This window comes from Pseudorasbora parva, chromosome 12 (genome assembly GCF_024679245.1).
Source record: "Pseudorasbora parva isolate DD20220531a chromosome 12, ASM2467924v1, whole genome shotgun sequence".
In the NCBI taxonomy this organism is placed as follows: domain Eukaryota; kingdom Metazoa; phylum Chordata; class Actinopteri; order Cypriniformes; family Gobionidae; genus Pseudorasbora; species Pseudorasbora parva.
Window position 1 is genome coordinate 628,277 of NC_090183.1, and position 16,602 is coordinate 644,878.

General features: G+C 38.5%; 1 protein-coding gene across 1 annotated transcript; it reads right to left on the minus strand.

Moving 5' to 3' along the window:
* Positions 1–72: 72 nt before the first annotated feature.
* Positions 73–16,351, minus strand: ccndbp1 (cyclin D-type binding-protein 1). The gene is made up of 11 exons (XM_067458682.1): positions 16,249–16,351; positions 15,803–15,862; positions 10,151–10,230; positions 9,949–10,030; positions 9,764–9,860; positions 8,758–8,831; positions 7,132–7,208; positions 6,631–6,896; positions 4,308–4,368; positions 3,892–3,938; positions 73–242 (listed from the first exon to the last, which is right to left on the minus strand). The coding sequence occupies exons 1-11, from the start codon at positions 16,334–16,336 to the stop codon at positions 131–133; spliced, it is 1,044 nt and encodes a 347-aa protein (XP_067314783.1). The 5' UTR covers positions 16,337–16,351; the 3' UTR covers positions 73–130.
* Between the last annotated feature and the right edge of the window lie 251 nt (positions 16,352–16,602).

A 16,602-nucleotide genomic window follows, 5' to 3' on the forward strand; every position in this document is an offset into this window, starting at 1 on the left:
GTCGTTTTACTGATCTAGTAAAGGCATCTTGATTTAAGAATATTTAGACTGGAAACGAGACCAGATGACTGAGTTAGGAAAGCGTTGTGTGCAGTGGTGATGATCTGACTGAGACTCTGATGGTGTGAGGTTATGAGCCGCAGTTGTGCAGTAAGGATTGCACCTTCTCCAGATTATGATCTACAGCCCCACTCAGAAACTCCACCCAGTTAACATCGGCCTCCGCACAAACATGACTGGACCTGATGGGAGAGGAGCGTTATTGTGTGTAAAAGCGTGACTGATGTGTGAATGATGCATCAGATGGAAACAAACACCAAAAAAACGAAATTATGGAAAAACAATTCGGCCCATGTGCAAACCCGATCGTAAAAAAGTTGGGACACTGTACAAATTGTGAATAAAAACAGAATGCAATGATGTGGAAGTTTCAAATTTCAATATTTTAGTCAGAATACAACATAGGTGACATCAACAGAGCCGGACCGTAGCGGAGCGGATTCACTTACATTACTTAAGTACACTGCAAAAAATACTGGTCTTACTCAGTATTTTTGTCTTGTTTCTAGTCTAAATATCGAAAAATTCTCACATTAAGAAGCATTTACAAGATAAGTTAAAATTATTGTCTTGTTTTGGGGAAAAATAACTCTAAATGAAGAGAGTTTTTGCTTAAAATAAGAAAAATAATCTTAATTCAAACAGAAAACAAGATTATTTTTCTCACCCCATTGGCAGATTATTTATCTTATTTTAATCAAAAACTCTCTTCATTTTGAGTTATTTTTCCCCAAAACAAGACAATTACTTTTGCTTGTCTAGTAAATGTTTCTTAATGTAAGAATTTTTAGATGTTTGGACTCGAAACAAGACAAAAATACTGAGTAAGAAAAGCATTTTTTGCGGTGTAAAATTCTGAGGGATCTGAACTTTACTCGAGTATCATCTTTGGGGAGTACTCATGACTTTACTCAATATTACAATTCAATATTGAGTTGTAATAATATTACAAAAGTTACAATATTTTACTCTTTACTCCAATACATTTCTATCCATAACCGTAAGTTCCCGTTAATTCTTCTAAAAAATAAAAATTTAAAATTTGTGGTTTCTCTCTCAAACGTGATTGGATTGTGCCGGCCAACTAATTGGGACGGCCTATCAGCAATCAGCTTCAGGTTTCCGGCAAACAGCCAAAGTCAGCTCCATGGTCAGATTTAGATAAGAGACGAAACACTGGATGAAGACGCAGCAGCGAATGTGCCAAACCTGTGATGTTCTTGAGTATGAATGTGTTTAACACAGTCAGGGTCAAATGTGTGTGCAAAACATCCATTAAAACTCTAGCAGAGGTTTGTCGGAGCGCTGCCTTTGTGTTATTGACTTGTGGGCAAGTGAGGAATGTTAAATAAAGCAACATGGTAAAAAAGATGAAGATGACTTGATTTTACTTTCAAGGTATTAAAGGGTTAGTCACCCAAAAATGAAAGTTATTTCATGAATGACTCTCCCTCATGTGGTTGGACACCCGTCAGACCGTCGTTCATCTTCAGAACACAGATGAAGATATTTTAGTGTAAAGCTGAGAAAGGCTTCAGATAGGCCTCCATTGGCATTCAGTCCATTCCCACTCACAAGACCCATAAAGGCCCTAAACACATCGACACACAGCCCATCTCACTACAGCGGCTGCACAATCACTTGATGAAGCGGCGAGAATAGTTATTGTGTGCAAAAAAATCTAAATAACGACTTTATCCGCCGAGTTCTTGTCTTCCGTGTCGGTCTCGCTCCTCCTCTTCTGGTCATGAACGGCGGATCGTCATATTCTCACGCATGCGTCGAGTTCACGACAATAACTCGGCGGATAAAGTCGTTATTTAGATTTTTTTGCGCACAAAAACTATTCTCACCGCTTCATCAAGTGATTGTCCAGCCGCTGTAGTGAGATGGGCTGTGTGTCGATGTGTTTAGGGCCTTTATGGGTCTTGTGAGTGGGAATGGACTGAAGGCCAATGGAGGCCTATCTGAAGCCTTTCTCAGCTTTACACTAAAATATCTTCATCTGTGTTCTGAAGATGAACGAAGGCCTGACGGGTGTCCAACCACATGAGGGAGAGTTATTCATGACATCATTTTTGGGTGAACTAACCCTTTAACATTTTTCATAACTCCATGTAGGGTGTTTCTGTATAAATGTAAGCACTCTGTGAACGTAGTTTTGCAATAGTTAGAAAATGTTCCGTTGTACTCTTGATACTTCAGTACTTTTCCTTAAGAAGACATCTGACTGTAGTACTTTTACTTGTACTTGAGTAAAATTTAGCGAGGGGTCTCTGTACTTTTACTCAAGTAATGAAGCTGTGTACTCTGTCTGCCTCTGCATATCAAATGTTTAAACGGAGAAAATGTATCATTTTAGGGGGAAAATAAGTTGACTTTAAATGTCATGGCATCAACACATCTCAGTAAAGTTGTGCCGTGGCCATGTTTCCCCCTGTGTGTCATCCCCTCTTCTTTTTATATCAGTCTGCAAACGTCTGGGGACTGAGGAGACGAGCTGCTCAAGTTTAGGAATAGGAATGTTGTCCCATTCTTGTCTAACACAGGCTTCTAGATGCTCAACTGTCTTAGGTCTTCTTTATCGCATCTTCCTCTTTATGATGCACCAAATGTTTTCTAATGGTGAAAGATCTGGACTGCAGGCTGGCCATTTCAGTGCCGGATCCTTCTTCTACGCAGCCATGATGTTGTAATTGATGCAGTGTGTGCTCTGGCATTGTCATGTTGGAGAATGCAAGGTCTTCCCTGAAAGAGACGCCGTCTGGATGGAGCAGATGTTGCTCTAGAGCTTGGATAGACCTTTCAGCATTGATGGCCTTTCCAGATGTGTAAGCTGCCCATGCCACACACACTCATGAACCCCAGACCTTCAGAGATCAGCTTCTGGACTGAGCGCTGAGAACAGCTTGGGCTGTCCTTGTCTTCTTTAGTCCGGATGGCGTCCCAGTTTTCCAAAAAAGAACTTCAAATTTGGATTTGTCTGACCACAGATCAGTTTTCCACTTTGCCACAGTCCATTTTAAATGAGCCTTGGCCCAGAGGAAACGCCTGCGCTTCTGGATCATGTTTAGATATGGCTTCTTCTTTGACCTGTAGAGTTTTAGCCGGCGACGGCGAATGGCGCGGTGGATTGTGTTCACCAATGTTTTCTGGAAGTATTCCTGAGCCCATGTTGTGATGTCCATTACAGTAGCATTCCTGTATGTGATGCAGTGCCGTCTAAGGGCTGAAGATCACGGCCATCCAGTTTGGTTTTGACCCTTGACCCTTACACACAGAGATTGTTCCAGATTCTCTGAATCTTTGGATGATATTATGCGCTGTAGATGATGATAACTTCAAACTCTGTGCAGTGTTCCTCAGAGAAACTCCTTTCTGATATTGCTCCACTATTGTCCGCCGCAGCATTGGGGGAATTGGTGATCCTCTGCCCATCTTGCCTTCTGAGAGACACTGCCACTCTGAGAGGCTCTTTTTATACCCAATCATGTTGATAATTGACCTAATAAGTTGCAAACTGGTCCTCCAGCTGTTCCTTATATGAACATATTTCCTTATTGCTACCTGTCCCAACTTTTTTGGAATGTAGCTCTCATGAAATCCAAAATGAGCCGATATTTGGCATGACATTTCAAAATGTCTCACTTTCAACATTTGATATGTTATCTATATTCTATTGTGAATAACATATAAGTTTATGAGATTTGTAAATGATTGCACAATTTGTACAGTGTCACAGCTTTTTTGGAATGTGGTTTGTAATAATAAAAATAATGATTATTCTTTCAACTCAACAGTCGTGTTGAGGCAGGCTAGTGAGGATCTTACCTGGTGATCTCCAGCACTTTCTTCAGCACGCATGCCAGCTTACACACCTACAATAATCACATCATTCATTAGCCTCGGAAACTACAGCTGCACGTAGGTTTGAAGTAGCATTCATGATCATCTGTCAAAACGTGCATTATGACAGCCACGACTCGTGACTAATGAGCCGGCACACCTGCACACACACACACACACACACAGCGTCCTGGCGACGCCATCAATACTGTGACAGATGGAACACGTCATTCTGGGAGCTGAGGGGCTCGTTTGAACACGTCCTGTGTGTCTGTATGTGTGTATGTGTGTGTGTGTGTGTGTATGTGTGTGTGTGTGTGTGTGTGTGTGTGTGTGTGTGTGTGTGTGTGTGTGTGTGAGACAGAGTTAGAGGCGAATGTAAGCGATAGTTTGGGACTTACGTTATGATTGACAGCCGGGCGGTCCACGGGGGGGTAGAGACTGAGGGCGAGGTCATCAACGCTGAAAACACACATATTATCCTTCATGTCATTATCAGTCACTGAGAGTGAAGAGGGTTTGGCAGGGCGGATAAAACACTATCATACGAGACACCTATAAACTCTTTTTCCATTATAGTTTAAGTGTTAGTTCAGCCAAAAATGAAATGTCTGTCATTAACTCCTCTCCCTAATGTCGCTCCACACCCGTAAGACCTCCGTTCATCTTCACACACAGTTTAAGATATTTTATATTTAGTCCGAGAGCGTATGCAAGTGTATGCACACTATACTGTCCATGTCCAGAAAGGGAATAAAAACATCATCACAGTAGTCCATATGAGACATCAGTGGGTTAATTAGAGTCTCTTGAAGCATCCAAAATACATTTGGGTCCAAAAATAACAAAAACTACGACTTTATTCAGCATTGGCTAATTCCAGTAAAGCAGTGAAATATTCCTCCAGTGTAAATCATCTGTTCTCTATATGGATATATAGTAAAGTGTAATTTATTCCTGTGACCAAACCTGAAATTATCATCATAATATAGTTATATATAATATATAATATGATAACATCATAATATATCCATGTCAAATCAGCCTAATCTCATAAATTTCCCCAGGTTTAAATTGTAGATTTTGTTGATATTTTTTTTCTGTAGAAAGACGAACATAAATAGTGATGAAAGCCGGAATATTAAATGTCACAGATGTATATTAACTGAGTAACCACAGTTTTAGAGGAGGGTCAAAATGACATCCGGAGCCAGATTACAGGCGTGTAAACATGACTTTATAAAGATGGCAGCTTCATTATTGTATTCTCACACAGAGATTGGCAGATCTATTAGAGAAATCTGTTGACTTTATCAATCTGTGTCTCATTATATGCCAACGGTGAGCGCTCAAACATGGGAAAAGAGGAGAGTTTTTGTGTGTTTGTGTCTCAAGTTTGATTGCCTCTAACTCCAGAAGTATTAAAGATATCTCAATATCCTTCCAGATTCTGGTTCTCAATAAACTGTTCTTTTGGTTTCTCCATTTTAAAGGCCCTCGATGGTTCAGTCACAGAGAAATGGAGATCTCAATGCGACTCCAGAAGTAAACTGGTAAAGTTCAGAAAACCAAACATGGGTACATGATACTTTATATTTAAAAAGGAATATCTGAAGAACAAATAATGTTAAAACTAGAAATGTATCTCTTTTTTGTTGTGTATAATACTTTATACAGGAGTATCAGGCATGCAAACTTGAGTTTTTTGTGCTTTTCCCCATGTTTGAGCGCTCACCGTTGGCATATAATGAGACACAGATTGATAAAGTCAACAGATTTCTCTAATAGATCTGCCAATCTCTGAGTGAGAATACAATAATGAAGCTGCCATCTTTATAAAGTCATGTTTACATGCCTGTAATCTGGCTCCGGATGTCATTTTGACCCTCCTCTAAAACAGTGATTACTCAGTTAATATCCATCTGTGACATTTAATATTCCGGCTTTCATCACTATTTATGTTCGTCTTTCTACAGAAAAAAAATATCAACAAAATCTTAATTTTAAACCTGGTTGAGTTGACACAGATTAATCCTATTTTGATTCATATCTTTGAAACAATATTTTAAAGGAACTGTATGTAAGAAAGTTTTGGCCTGAAGCTCCGCCCTTCACCTATCGACCAATCACGAGTCAGTAGTGTTTTGGGTTGCCAGATCTGTTCTATTTACCACAATATTATTTTTCCTTTAAAGTGGTGTTTGCATGCAATTTGACTTGTGTAACTTTAGTTAGTGTGTAATGTCGCTGCTTGAGCATTAACAGTCTCTGCAAAGTTACAGCGCTGAAAGTTCACTGCAAACGGAGATATTGTCTTTTAAATTTACGGCAGTTTATTGCCTACAAAAATGGCCGGTTTGGACTACAACAAGCTTCTTCCTGGGTTGGTGACATCATAAACCCTCGCTAGTCTCCCCAGATATGACTTCTGTCCGTAATGGGAAGGGGCGTGGCCTTAACCTGTGCTTCAGCCAATAAAAATACAGGAAACTACATTTGGCCATCTGACCAATCTAAGACCATTGTGTTTTTCAGAGGGAGGGGCTTCAGGAAGCAGGAAGCAAACGACCCGTTCAGAGCACAGACAGCGGTGGGGAATAAAGGGAGAATAGAAGAAAAATATGGTGTTTTTAAATAAAAAGAAGTATTAAGACATGTTATACTGCGCCTCATAAACACAACCAAGCCTAGAAAGAAGCACCGCTTTAATGGTGCTAACCTAACCTGGGGCTGATGTCTTTCGCAGCGTCTGCGAGGTCGTCCAGCTGTGCGATCTTCTCCTCCGTCTCCATCTCTCCGTTATTTCGGACAGCAGAGGAAAGTTTACGAAGACTTGCTCCGGACGCCTTCATCAAACCCTGACACTGACCGACCAGATGCCGGTCCAATTCTGACCAATACGTGTCCTGATTACCACGACCCATTCCTTCATCATCTTCATCATCATCAACTAAGACATCACCAAACGGGTCCTGAGTCTCAGCCAGAGCCTGGAGAGGAAAGAGTAAACACAAAGTGCTTATTAATATTGATGGACAGATGAAAGCTCTTCAACAGTACAAAGTCTCATACCATTTGGACAAAGGACATTTTTATTTTACTTGAGGAAACATCCTTTGGGGTCAGAAAAGACCCCGAGGGCCGGAGAAGGGTTAATGCATGCAGACTTGAGAGATGAAAACTCTTCACTGATTAGCAATAAGACGGATGTAGATGCTCTCTGACCTGATCCATTTCCTCCAGGGCATCTTTCACCAAACCAACATATGAAGTCAAGACGGCCAACACGGCACTGCGGTTATCTGTGGAAATCATCAAATGCGAATGATTAGTGAAGGATCACGTGACACTGAAGACTAATGATGATGATGATCACAGGAATAAATCACACTTTACTATATATTCACAGAGAGAACAGATGATCTACTGGAGGAATATTACACTGCTTTACTGGAGCAGAAGAGACTCTCAAAACATCTGAATTATTCCAGACTCTTGGGTTCTACAATGATGCGAAATTAATTACGGCTCGTACGTGTTCAGTGTGTGTCTGTGTGAGGTAACCGAAGCTCCGCCCTCTTCCTGAAAGGGGGCGGGGAGCAGTAGCTCATTTGCATTTATAGGGACACAACACAAAAACAACACATTGTTGCTGACCCTTAAAAAGAGACATTTTTAACATGCTATAAAAAATTATCTGTGGAGCTAAAACTCTCAGAGACTTATTTTACATCTGGTATAAAGAGGCATTATAGGACACCTTCATCGTGCGTTCACACCAGACGTGAATGAAGCGTTAAGCGTGAGTGATTTAAATGTCAATGCAAAGACGTGAATAGACATTCTGTGGCGTGATTGAGCGTTTCGGCCGTTTGACTCGCATTATGTGATTCGTTAACCAATCAGGAGCTTGCTCTAGTAGTGACAACAATGAGGACAAAATCACATGTGGAGACCCGGAGCTGTAGATACATCTTCTTACTTTACAGCAACAGGAATAAAAGGATCTTGCTTGGAAGAAAGTGAGTGAGGAGGTCGGACAATCTGGTAAGTTGAAAAACGCTCTTTACTCAATTTGAGTTATTTATACACTGCAAAAAATGCTCTTCTTATTTAGTATTTTTTTCTTGTTTCCAGTCCAAATATCTAAACATTCTTAAATCAAGATTCATTTAATAGATAAGTAAAATTACATAAGATATTTGTTATTGTTTTCTGGGGAAAAATATCAAAATGAAGAGTTTTTTTGTATTAAAACAGGCAAAATGATCTGCCAATGGGGGGAGAAAAATAATCTGATTTCTGATTGAAATCTTGTTTCTTGTTTCCGTCCCGTAAAAATTCACTTCATTTTCAGCAAAACAAGAAAAAATATCTTATGCCGTTTTACTGATCTAGTAAATGCATCTTGATTTAAGAATCGTTAGATATTTAGACTGGAAACAAGACAGAATGACTGAGTAAGAAGAGCATTTTTTGCAGTGTGGGGTGATTGGGACACTTTTTGCCATTGGGATGACTGATAAAAGTGTTCACCCTATTGAGACCATAAGCTAGCTAAAGCTGGCAAACTGAGCTTATTCACTGTATTTTAAAAGCATCCATGTCAGCCGTTTCACAACGAGACGAAGCCCCTCCCACGACACACATTCGCATCTGCGGTGAACGTCACGCACATGAGGCGAATAAACGCAAACTGTTCAAACGTCCAACTACACGCGAATAGCGCGATTTCTTCGCACAAGTCGCGTCTGGTGTGAACGCACAGTCAAAGAAACAGATGATACAACTGAGAATAAACAGAATGATAGTTATCGTTCTCTGTGTGGACGTAGCCAGTAACGCTCTGACCTTTGGGTAGCTGATTAAACTGGTCACACGCGGCCCAAACTCCTCCAGTGGACATCAGCTGCTCCTGGGAGAGACTGAGGAGAACAAACTAATGACATACACACATCATTATTGTGCTAATAAACTTGAGTCGGAATAACTTCATCTCATCTCTGATGATGAGGGCGTGGCCACCTGTCACTCACACGAGATCCACCAATAGCAAACCTCAGCCATCCAATCAATTCCCCACAGACACAATCAAGCCCCGCCCAACATTTGTTCTTGTTTGAGAAGCGATTCACTAGATATACAGCAGAATACACACCAAAAAATGCTTTTCTTACTTTGTATTTTTCTCTTGTTTCTAGTCAAAATATCTAAAAATTCTTACATTAATGAAACATTTACTAGACAAGTACAAATTATTGTCTTGATTTGGGGAAAATAACTCAAAATGAAGAGAGTTTTTGCTTAAAATAAGATAAATAATCTTGTTTTGAATTAAGATTATTTCTCTCACCCCATTGGCAGATTATTTATCTTATTTTAAGCAAAAACTCTCTTCATTTTGAGTTATTTTTTCCAAAACAAGACAATTACTTTTGCTTGTCTAGAAAATACGGTAACACTTTAGTATGGGGAACAAATATTCACTATTAACTACGACTTTTGCCTCAATAAACTCCTAAATTACTGCTTATTAATAGTTAGTAAGTTAGATTTTGTAGCATTTAAGTTTAGGTATTAAGTACGATTAAGGGATGTAGAATAAGGTAATTAATAAGGCATTAATATGAGCTTTATAAGTGCTAATAAACAGCCAATATCCTAGTAATATGCATGATAATAAGCAACTAGTTAATAGTTAATAACTGAACCTTAAAATAAAGTGTTACCATAAATACTTCTTGTTTTATGAATTTTTAGATGTTTGGACTAGAAACAAGACAAAAATACTAAGTAAGAAAAGCATTTTTTTCAGTACCATGCTGAGTTTAGTTTAATCAGGTAGAGGACGGATCACCTCTGTAAAGGAGAGGACAGAATGACGTCCAGCAACTGAAGGAGTCCATCCAGAACCTCCGCCGTCGCGTCTCTGACAATCTTTCTCAGGGTCATTCCTGCAGGAAAAAACACATTCACTTAATTTGAGTTACTTGCCGAGTTCATTAGGGGTCAACCTGCTGAATACATTAGAGTCATAGTTACCCTGGCTCTTTGGTAACCAGAAGTAAACGGTGGACAGGGTCAGCACACTCTTCTGGACAGATTCTGCTATTTTTACACAGTCCTGGAGTGAGAGGAACACATCACAAAAACAGGGAAATCAAACACAAAAACACTGGATGGCCAAAGAGGGACAAAAGTCAGTCTGATGCCCTGAAGAGGGTCAAAGGTCAGTCAGACGCACCTCTTCTGATGGCAGCGGCGGCTTCGAGAAGATTAAACTGAGTTTTGTTGCTTCCTGAGACGTTGCTTTTACAGATTCATCTGTGGAGTAAAAGTAGCATGTGAGTCGTCTGAAGATCAGTGATATACTTAGACTACAGTGAGTACTGTAGATAATACTCAGTGATATACTCAGACTACATTGAGTACTGTGGATAATATTCAGTGATATACTCAGACTACAGTGAGTACTGTAGATAATATTCAGTAATATACTCAGACTACAGTGAGTACTGTGGATAATATTCAGTGATATACTCAGACTACAGTGAGTACTGTGGATAATATTCAGTGATATACTCAAACTACAGTGAGTACTGTGGATTATATTCAGTGATATACTCAGACTACAGTGAGTACTGTGGATAATATTCAGTGATATGCTCAGACTACAGTGAGTACTGTAGATAATATTCAGTGATATACTCAGACTACAGTGAGTACTGTAGATAATACTCAGTGATATGCTCAGACTACAGTGAGTACTGTGGATAATATTCAGTGATATACTCAGACTACAGTGAGTACTGTGGATAATATTCAGTGATATACTCAGACTACAGTGAGTAATGTAGATAATATTCAGTGATATACTCAGACTACAGTGAGTACTGTGGATAATATTCAGTGATATTCTCAGACTACAGTGAGTACTGTGGATAATATTCAGTGATATACTGAGACTACAGTGAGTACTGTAGATAATATTCAGTGATATACTCAGACTACAGTGAGTACTGTAGATAATATTCAGTGATATACTCAGACTACAGTGAGTACTGTAGATAATATTCAGTGATATACTCAGACTACAGTGAGTACTGTAGATAATATTCAGTGATATACTCAGACTACAGTGAGTACTGTAGATAATATTCAGTGATATACTCAGACTACAGTGAGTACTGTGGATAATATTCAGTGATATTCTCAGACTACAGTGAGTACTGTGGATAATATTCAGTGATATACTCAGACTACAGTGAGTAATGTAGATAATATTCAGTGATATACTCAGACTACAGTGAGTACTGTAGATAATATTCAGTGATATACTCAGACTACAGTGAGTACTGTAGATAATATTCAGTGATATACTCAGACTACAGTGAGTACTGTAGATAATATTCAGTAATATACTCAGACTACAGTGAGTACTGTGGATAATATTCAGTGATATACTCAGACTACAGTGAGTACTGTGGATAATATTCAGTGATATACTCAGACTACAGTGAGTACTGTGGATAATATTCAGTGATATACTCAGACTACAGTGAGTACTGTAGATAATATTCAGTGATATACTCAGACTACAGTGAGTACTGTAGATAATATTCAGTGATATTCTCAGACTACAGTGAGTACTGTGGATAATATTCAGTGATATTCTCAGACTACAGTGAGTACTGTGGATAATATTCAGTGATATACTCAGACTACAGTGAGTACTGTGGATAATATTCAGTGATATACTCAGACTACAGTGAGTACTGTGGATAATATTCAGTGATATACTCAGACTACAGTGAGTACTGTAGATAATATTCAGTGATATACTCAGACTACAGTGAGTACTGTGGATAATATTCAGTGATATACTCAGACTACAGTGAGTACTGTAGATAATATTCAGTGATATACTCAGACTACAGTGAGTACTGTAGATAATATTCAGTGATATACTTAGACTACAGTGAGTACTGTGGATAATATTCAGTGATATACTTAGACTACAGTGAGTACTGTAGATAATATTCAGTGATATTCTCAGACTACAGTGAGTACTGTGGATAATATTCAGTGATATTCTCAGACTACAGTGAGTACTGTGGATAATATTCAGTAATATACTCAGACTACAGTGAGTACTGTGGATAATATTCAGTGATATACTCAGACTACAGTGAGTACTGTAGATAATATTCAGTGATATACTCAGACTAAAGTGAGTACTGTAGATAATATTCAGTAATATACTCAGACTACAGTGAGTACTGTGGATAATATTCAGTGATATACTCAGACCACAGTGAGTACTGTAGATAATATTCAGTAATATACTCAGACTACAGTGAGTACTGTGGATAATATTCAGTGATATACTCAGACTACAGTGAGTACTGTAGATAATATTCAGTGATATACTCAGACTACAGTGAGTACTGTGGATAATACTCAGTGATATACTCAGACTACAGTGAGTACTGTAGATAATATTCAGTGATATACTCAGACTACAGTGAGTACTGTAGATAATATTCAGTAATATACTCAGACTACAGTGAGTACTGTGGATAATAGTGATATACTCAGACTACAGTGAGTACTGTAGATAATATTCAGTAATATACTCAGACTACAGTGAGTACTGTGGATAATATTCAGTGATATACTCAGACTACAGTGAGTACTGTAGATAATATTCAGTGATATACTCAGACTACAGTGAGTACTGTAGATAATATTCAGTAATATACTCAGACTACAGTGAGTACTGTGGATAATATTCAGTGATATACTCAGACTACAGTGAGTACTGTGGATAATACTCAGTGATATACTCAAACTACAGTGAGTACTGTAGATAATATTCAGTGATATACTCAGACTACAGTGAGTACTGTGGATAATATTCAGTGATATACTCAGACTACAGTGAGTACTGTGGATAATAATCAGTGATATACTCAGACTACAGTGAGTACTGTGGATAATACTCAGTGATATACTCAGACTACAGTGAGTACTGTGGATAATACTTAGTGATATGAGTACTGTAGATAATATTCAGTGATATACTCAGACTACAGTGAGTAGTGTAGATAATATTCAGTGATATACTCAGACTACAGTGAGTACTGTAGATAATATTCAGTGATATACTCAGACTACAGTGAGTACTGTAGATAATATTCAGTGATATACTCAGACTACAGTGAGTACTGTGGATAATATTCAGTGATATACTCAGACTACAGTGAGTACTGTAGATAATATTCAGTGATATACTCAGACTACAGTGAGTATTGTAGATAATATTCAGAGATATACTCAGACTACAGTGAGTACTGTAGATAATATTCAGTGGTATGCTCAGACTACAGTGAGTACTGTAGATAATACTCAGTGATATACTCAGACTACAGTGAGTACTGTAGATAATAGTGATATGCTCAGACTACTGTGAGTACTGTATATAATACTCAGTGATATGCTCAGACTACAGTGAGTACTGTAGATAATACTCAGTGATATACTCAGACTACAGTGAGTACTGTGGATAATATTCAGTGATATACTCAGACTACAGTGAGTACTGTAGATAAGTGAGTACTGTGGATAATATTCAGTGATATACTCAGGCTACAGTGAGTACTGTGGATAATATTCAGTGATATACTCAGGCTACAGTGAGTACTGTGGATAATATTCAGTGATATACTCAGACTACAGTGAGTACTGTAGATAATATTCAGTGATATACTCAGACTACAGTGAGTACTGTAGATAATATTCAGTAATATACTCAGACTACAGTGAGTACTGTGGATAATATTCAGTGATATACTCAGACTACAGTGAGTACTGTAGATAATATTCAGTAATATACTCAGACTACAGTGAGTACTGTGGATAATATTCAGTGATATACTCAGACTACAGTGAGTACTGTAGATAATATTCAGTGATATACTCAGACTACAGTGAGTACTGTAGATAATATTCAGTAATATACTCAGACTACAGTGAGTACTGTGGATAATATTCAGTGATATACTCAGACTACAGTGAGTACTGTGGATAATATTCAGTGATATACTCAGACTACAGTGAGTACTGTAGATAATATTCAGTGATATACTCAGACTACAGTGAGTACTGTGGATAATATTCAGTGATATACTCAGACTACAGTGAGTACTGTGGATAATACTCAGTGATATACTCAGACTACAGTGAGTACTGTGGATAATATTCAGTGATATACTCAGACTACAGTGAGTACTGTGGATAATATTCAGTGATATACTCAGACTACAGTGAGTACTGTGGATAATATTCAGTGATATACTCAAGACTACAGTGAGTACTGTGGATAATATTCAGTGATATACTCAGACTACAGTGAGTACTGTGGATAATACTCAGTGATATACTCAGACTACAGTGAGTACTGTGGATAATATTCAGTGATATACTCAGACTACAGTGAGTACTGTAGCTATTCAGTGATATACTCAGACCACAGTGAGTACTGTAGATAATATTCAGTGATATACTCAGACTACAGTGAGTACTGTAGATAATATTCAGTGATATACTCAGACTACAGTGAGTACTGTGGATAATATTCAGTGATATACTCAGACTACAGTGAGTACTGTAGATAATATTCAGTGATATACTCAGACTACAGTGAGTACTGTAGATAATATTCAGTGATATACTCAGACTACAGTGAGTACTGTAGATAATATTCAGTGATATACTCAGACTACAGTGAGTACTGTGGATAATATTCAGTGAAATACTCAGACTACAGTGAGTACTGTGGATAATATTCAGTGATATACTCAGACTACAGTGAGTACTGTAGATAATATTCAGTGATATACTCAGACTACAGTGAGTACTGTAGATAATATTCAGTGATATACTCAGACTACAGTGAGTACTGTGGATAATATTCAGTGATATACTCAGACTACAGTGAGTACTGTGGATAATACTCAGTGATATACTCAGACTACAGTGAGTACTGTGGATAATATTCAGTGATATACTCAGACTACAGTGAGTACTGTGGATAATATTCAGTGATATACTCAGACTACAGTGAGTACTGTGGATAATATTCAGTGATATACTCAGACTACAGTGAGTACTGTGGATAATATTCAGTGATATCCTCAGACTACAGTGAGTACTGTAGATAATATTCAGTGATATACTCAGACTACAGTGAGTACTGTGGATAATATTCAGTGATATACTCAGACTACAGTGAGTACTGTGGATAATATTCAGTGATATACTCAGACTACAGTGAGTACTGTGGATAATATTCAGTGATATCCTCAGACTACAGTGAGTACTGTAGATAATATTCAGTGATATACTCAGACTACAGTGAGTACTGTGGATAATATTCAGTGATATGCTTAGACTACAGTGTGTACTGTGGATAATATTCAGTGATATACTCAGACTACAGTGAGTACTGTGGATAATATTCAGTGATATACTCAGACTACAGTGAGTACTGTGGATAATATTCAGTGATATACTCAGACTACAGTGAGTACTGTGGATAATATTCAGTGATATTCTCAGACTACAGTGAGTACTGTGGATAATATTCAGTGATATACTCAGACTACAGTGAGTACTGTGGATAATATTCAGTGATATACTCAGACTACAGTGAGTACTGTGGATAATATTCAGTGATATACTCAGACTACAGTGAGTACTGTGGATAATATTCAGTGATATACTCAGACTACAGTGAGTACTGTGGATAATATTCAGTGATATACTCAGACTACAGTGAGTACTGTGGATAATATTCAGTGATATACTTAGACTCAGATCATCTCAAACACTGAACTCAGAATCTCCCAGAAGTTTGACAAGCTGAACGTCCCACTGCATTCATTCGACTCGCCATCTGAAACACACAGTTACAAATTACAATAAACACCGAGCTTTACACATTAGTCAGTGTGTGTGTGTGTGTGTGTGTGTGTGTGTGAGAGAGTGAGTGAGTGAGTGAGTGAGAGAGAGAGAGAGAGAGAGAGAGAGAGAGAGAGAGAGAATGTGTGACAGTGTGTTACTGAGTGAGTTTGTGTGAGTGACAGTGTGTTAACGAGTGTGTGTAAGTGTTAGAGAGAGAGAGAGAGAGTGTGTGTGTGTGTGTGTGTGTAGAGGGTTTAAAATATTGTTTATATCGGACTGTTATCGCGCGAGCACACAGTTAAACTTTAGCCGTTAGCCGTCACTCACACACACATACATGCACATGTGGTGAAATGAAGCGTCAGGATGTCGGCATACCTCTCACTCGATCTCTGCTGCACTTCACCGAGTTAACGAGGTTCCGTAACGGCAGCAGAACATCGGAACGGGAGTTATCGGCGCTCATGATCGGCTCGCGTCTGTCGCTCGATCCGCGGAACCAACAGCAAGCGGAACCGAGTGTGTGCGATGCTTGCGCCGGAATGAGTTTGTAGTTACACCCGCGCCGTGTTGACATGAAGACTTCAGATGCAAAGCCTCTAAAAGCCACTTTGGTCAAAAATGAGATAATGATACTGAGTGAATATGCTCTCTGCATATAGTGTACATTTATAAAATACTTTCACTTCTTATACTTTCAAATCCCAGCCTCAGCATTCAGAAGTACCGATA

Bases quoted from the DNA above. Each gene is read 5' to 3' on its own strand.
- ccndbp1 (XM_067458682.1), bottom strand. From the start codon at position 16,336: ATGAGCGCCGATAACTCCCGTTCCGATGTTCTGCTGCCGTTACGGAAC. The intron at 9,861-9,948 runs GTAACTATGACT...TTTTTCCTGCAG, and splicing joins CTGGTTACCAAAGAGCCAGG to GAATGACCCTGAGAAAGATT. The intron at 4,369-6,630 runs GTTAGGTTAGCA...GTGTGTTTTCAG, and splicing joins GCGAAAGACATCAGCCCCAG to CGTTGATGACCTCGCCCTCA.